The 6,000-nt window shown below is 40.5% G+C and overlaps 1 protein-coding gene across 1 annotated transcript in view; it reads right to left on the bottom strand.

Annotated features, from left to right (window-relative positions):
• Positions 1–1,371: 1,371 nt before the first annotated feature.
• Positions 1,372–6,000, bottom strand: part of rpap3 (RNA polymerase II associated protein 3) — a 54,006-nt gene continuing 49,377 nt past the window's right edge. The window contains exon 16 of the mRNA XM_059652556.1: positions 1,372–4,858. Within this exon, the coding sequence (XP_059508539.1) occupies positions 4,773–4,858 (86 nt within the window). The 3' untranslated portion in view covers positions 1,372–4,772. The remainder of the gene's footprint in view (positions 4,859–6,000) is intronic.

Here is a 6,000-nt window from a genome sequence, read left to right as displayed (position 1 = left end):
TTGCCCATCCATAGTTGCCCTCGAGAAGGTGGTGGTGGGCTGCCTTCTTGAACCGCTGCAGTCCTCTTACTGTGGGTTGACCCGCAATGCTATTAGAAAGGGGATTCCAGGATTTTGACTCAGCGGCAGTGAAGGAACAATGATATACTTCCAAGTCAGGATGGTGAGTGGCTTGGAGGGGAATTTGGTGGTAGTGTTGTTTCCCTATGTCTGCTGCTCATGTCCTTCTAGATGGGAGTGGTTGTGGGTTTGGAAGGTACTGTCTGAGGATCTTTGGTGAATTTCTACAGTGCATCTTGTAGCTAGTACACACTGCTGCTACTGAATGTTGGTTGTGGAGGGAGTGAATGCTTGTAGATGCGGTGCTAATCAAGCGGCTACTTTGTCCTGGATGGTGTCAAGCTTCTTGAGTGTTGTCGGAGCTGCATTCATCCAGGCAAGTGGGGAGTGTTCCATCACACTCCTGACATGTGCCTTGTAGATGATGGACAGGCTTTGAGAAGCCACGTGGCGAGTTACTCACTGCAGTATTCCCAGCTTCTGGCCTGCTCCTGTAGCCACTGTGTTAATGTGGTGAGTCCAGTTGAGCTTCTGGTCAATGGTAAGCCCCCAGAATGTTGACAGTGGGGGATTCAGTGATGGTAACACCATTGAATGTCAATAGATGATGGTCATAGCCTGGCATTTGTGCAGTGCAAATGTCACTTGTCAGCTCAAGGATATTATCCATATCTTTTTGCATTTGGACATGGACTGCTTCAGTCAATATTGAGGGCATTAAAGCAGGAATTACACATGTGCATCAGAAGAATGCAGCATAAGCAATTAAGTGAAGTAAATTGGCAGCTTAAGGTCATACTTATAACTTGTTGTACCAGTAAACATCCTCTCAAACACCCAGAGCTTAGCAGCACGAAGGTCACCCTCCCAGGATACTTAAGAATTTGTGGGTTAATTATTAATTACTTGCTATTTGTTCTGAGTTTGTGGAAATGCTGAGAGTTTAGAGTTGGTAATGTCTGCAGCAAGTGATACTGTATGTGGAGAAGGTGCTAGGTATCTCTGTACTCCACTTGCTCCCAGAGACGGATACTTTAGCATCAATCTCGACTTGAAGAAAGGGATGGAGATGCTACACAGCCACAAGAAAGACAACAAGCTGTTATATAAGAGCAAAATGTTGTAGATGCTAGAGAATTGATTTAAAATGATAAAATGCTGGAGAAACAACTGGTTTGGCAGCATCTGTGAAGAGACAACTGAAATCGTTTTTTTTCCCCCCTTTAGTCTTGCCTAAAGCTGAATGTATAAAACATTTACTTTTGATAAAAAGAACAATTAAGAAATAGATTAGAAGTTCCACACCAGAAGTCAATGGTCATAAAATGAATTTATTTAAAGTTGCAAAGGTCTAAGTTGTATGAAGGCATCAGGAATAGGAGAGCAGATTCTTAAGGTGGGCAATTGAAGCTACAGTTAAATTAAGCTGTACAGATACAAGAGAAGGAAATTCTCTGATGTGAGTTACGTAAAGGAGTGATACTAGAATTAATGGGATTGTATTTTACCATGAGTTTCAAAATCTTTAGACTTTGTAAAAGGATTATTCTCTTATATAATAAACTTGTTTTATTGTCAAAATAGATTTGCAGCATTGTGTGCCAATATCCCAGTGAAAGCTCATTTAAGAGCAGGAGAACAAAATAATGATTCATCAAGCCAGATTTCAGTCTTATACCTCACGTATCCAGTAATTGTCATTTGGAACAGAACTGCAATTTTTGAAACTATATTTACATGGGATGTGGGCACAATTGACAAGGCTGGAATTTGATGAACATCCCTTATTGCCTTTAACCTGTTAGAAGGCTGTTGACAGTTGACCTCATTTCCTGGTTTTTAAGTTCCAGGTAAGCCCATGATGCTGGATAAAAGACCATTAGTGAACCAGATAGATTTTTATGACAACTGACAACAGCCACATAGCTGTCACTAGCCGAGTCATTGTTTTTTTTTCTAAATTCCAGATTTCCTAGAATTGAGACTTCACCGTCATCCATAATGGAATTTAAACTCCTGCAACTAGTGCACTAGCCTGGGGCCCTCTGGATTACCAGGCCAGTGACAATACCACTTATCCATAAATGAAAGGGTTAGAGAAGATTGATCAGCCAGGAACATACTTGTAATTTCCATGGTTTTGGCCCAGCCACAAGCCACAGTGACAGCTGATCAATGATGACCAAGGCTGTCTCCTCCACAAGGGTGCCTGCTGATTAGCTCCTGCTATCACCTACTCTGAGCCACCTTACTGTGCAAGAACAAGCACGTGTGAGTGATGCAAAGGATTTCAATGGTGTGTCTGCAGTGGTTGCAATCTGAGATCAGTTTGTGGCATGCAGCAGTAGAAGTGTATGAGACTGATGCAAAGTGTTAGTTATAGTTGAGAGATAGTGGGTTGATGAATGAACAGAATGTGGCAAATGGAGAAGTATGAGGGGTTTGTGCTGAAGTGTGTAGTAAGGACAGTTGAAAGTACAATTATTGAGCTGGATACTTGTGTGCACCCAAAAAAAAAATCTTGATACCCAGTTCCTCAGGTGACCCTGCAATTTGCTGTCTGCTCTCACTGCCTTCTCAGATATTTTCTGGAGGGCATTCTAGTCACCTGAGAAGAGAGGTCCTCACTCCCTCATCTACCTGCAGGGTCCCAGCATAGTTTCAGAGAACCTCAGAGCATTCTATTTGGCCCGTTGTGTGGCTTTAAGGCTGGTCTTTCATTTTTCTTTAACTTATCTTGCTTTTACTGTAAAACCAAAAAACAAAAACACATCTTATCTTTAGAAACAGCATACAAGTGCTCTAGGGAATACTAGCTAGATTCAGCTAGATGGTATAACTCACCTCCTGACTCCTTGAATTCTGTCCAACATCTAGAAGGCACAACTTTACGGGAGGTAGAAGTGTTATCGCTGGACTGTTAATCCAGAGACCCATGTAATGTTCTCGGGAACCAGGTTCAAATCCTACCATGATAGATGGTGAATTCAATCAAAAAAATCCTGGAATTAAGTGTCCAATGATGACCATGAATCCATTGTCATGAAATATCCATCTGGTTCATTAATGCCCTTTAGGGAAGGAAACCGCCACCCTTACCTCATTTGGACTAGATATCTGGACATGTGACCCCAGACTCTCAATAATGGGCAATAAATGCAGGCCAAGCCAACAAGGTTCTCATTCTGAAAAAGAATAAGAGCATGGCAGAATACATCCCACTTGTCTAAGGAGTGAAACTCCAAAAAGCACTCAAAATGCTTTCCATTATCCAGGTAAAAGCAGCCCACTAGATTGATTCACATTCACAAGCATTTACTCACTCACCACTGACACTTGGTAGCAGCAACGTGTAACATCTAAATGATGCACTGCAGAAACTGATCGAGACTTCTTAGGCACAGTCCTTTTTAAACCATAACCACTACTGGCTACAATGACAGGTGAGGTCTTGGGTTCATCTCTTTTTGACAGCTGCATGAAAACGTAGGCCTGACACTCAAGGCCATCTCCAACAAACACAAATCTGACCAGTGCCCCTTGACATCACTACACTCCCCACTGACAACATCTAAGAGCAGGAGAGAAGCTAAGAAGCAGTTAATAACTCACCTCCTGATTCTCCAAAGCTTGTCCACTATCTACAAGGCTCAAGTCAGGAGTGTGATGAAATACTCCTCACTTGCCTGACGGGTACAGCTCCTACAACACAAGCAGCTTGACACTACCCAGAACAAAGCAGGCCAGTTGATTTGCATGCATTTAAACATCCACTCCGTAACAGCAGTGTGTATCATCTACAACATGTACTGTAGAAATTCAAAGGCTATCAGACAGCACCTTCCAAACCCACGATAACTACCATCTAGAAGTGAAAAGGTAGCGGATACATGGAAACACCAACTGTTCAGTTCCCCTAAGAGCCACTCATCCAGACTTGGAAGCATACTGCCATTCCTCAGGTAGTACAGAGGTTGAATACTGCTGAAAAGGGAGACTCACTGATGAGGATTTTCATCTTGCACTGATCAAGACAAATCCAAGAATGTCAAGTTTTAAACAGTCAGAACAACGTACAGCACAAGGGAATAGGGTCATCACTGTTAAGTCTCAGCCATAGCCTTCGCAACTGTCCAACAAGATGGAGCTTTTCTTTTTAGTATAAAATAATTGTCAGAACACCTGATAGTATTAGGCAAAATTTCTTTGAGACAAGTTTATTAGCAATTATTTTGACCAGTCTCTCAAACAGTGAAAATAGATGATATCTCACAAATGAAACCGAGAAGGAAAAATCAAAACGGTGTTTTATTTGCCAAGAGAAACCTAATCAAAATAAAATTCCTAACACCAAAAAAAAGTGTGACTCAGTAGCTCAAGCAGCCAATATGTGACCCTCAAATTTGTTCCATCAAGGCTCTCTCTCCAGGAGAAGTTCCACAATCTGAGCTGGACTTGAGACTGAAGACAAATGTTGTTAACATGTCAAAAACATCTCTCTCAAACTGCATTATTAGCTTGATAAAAATCTATAAAGTACTGATGACTTATCCAAAACAGCCAAGGGAAACTGGTCAAGAGAAATATTGTACATACATGGTACAACCTTACATGAAAATAATTATCTCTGAGGGAAATACTATACAAGAGGGGTTTAGATCAAATACAAATTTTCCCCTTTACTATATTTATGTGCAGGCCAGAGGGATTTTTCAAACACTGTATCTGCTCTTCAATGTTTTAAGTGATTCTTCTTCAACACCAGATTTCTGTAGATGATCAAATAAGTCCTTTACAACTGGAAAAGGGAATCAGACATAGAAGAAAAACATAAATCTTTCATATTAATAATCATTAAGCAGTGACAAAGCTTAAGCATTTCAGCAGTTCCAGAAGGTATCAAATATACTATTGTTTATGATCTAATGCAATTGATAAAGTTATGTGCCTACAATTAAATTCTTAAATTATGTAAAACAATGCGCCTATACAAAACTTACAAATGCAGATAAGTGCCCTGGACCACTTAAAATTAGCTCTCAGGTTATTGGCACTACTGACAAGACCAATATTTACTACCCATTCCTGTTTGTCCTGCAGGGTGACCATTACTGGAAGATATTCATGACCAATTCAGTTTTACTCAATCAGGTATGTCTTGCCACAGTCTCTCAGTTTCACACTCATTACCGATGATGTCAGTCTTTCACTGTAGACATTTTGAAATGGAATGCAAATTTTAAGGCTGCAGCAATATGCTTCATGGTCTTTCAATAAGTTCAGCAATAAAGCTCCTGCACTTTTGCACTATTTACAAAGGTACAAAAACGTACCAGAAACTGATACAAAAATAAGAGATAGTCGAAGTTTGGCCCTATCGCACAAATGATGTTACAGAATTTCAAACACGCTTTTGTCTACCAACCAATGGGCTAAATGCTGAATGGCAAAAAATGCCTTCAAGGATGTACTACGTAAAGGCAAAACTCAGCAAATAATCATGGTGTAATACAAGACCACGTTGACTAAATCTTAAGCTTTGTTCCTGTGAATTCCCAGTTCTGTGATTAAAATTATTTCTATTGCACAGAAAACAAATGAGTGAAGTTAGGGGAAAAAAGTTAAGTGTATCAATCTCAGATCAGCTATGTAGAGCACAAACTATACTGCAGGCTGTAGATTGCTGCAACGTTTCCTCTGTCACAATTAAAGAGTTTTACATGTGGGTACTAATCCTCCAACAGCATCTACTTTTTATTTAGGAAGTGCACAGATCAGGGCACCTGCTTCTTTGCAACATTCGCAAAGTGTTCAAGAGGCCCAATGGTCCCATTTCTTCTTTAAGGTCAATGCGGCACTGTGTTGTAGCTATGGATTACATTGCTCAATTGCACTGTATATAGAACATAGAACATTACAGCACAGTACAGGCCCTTCGGC

The sequence above is a fragment of the Stegostoma tigrinum genome, chromosome 18 (assembly GCF_030684315.1).
Source record: "Stegostoma tigrinum isolate sSteTig4 chromosome 18, sSteTig4.hap1, whole genome shotgun sequence".
Taxonomy (NCBI): domain Eukaryota; kingdom Metazoa; phylum Chordata; class Chondrichthyes; order Orectolobiformes; family Stegostomatidae; genus Stegostoma; species Stegostoma tigrinum.
The sequence above is the reverse complement of the archived record's forward strand: the minus strand, read 5'-3'. Positions and strand labels throughout refer to the sequence as shown.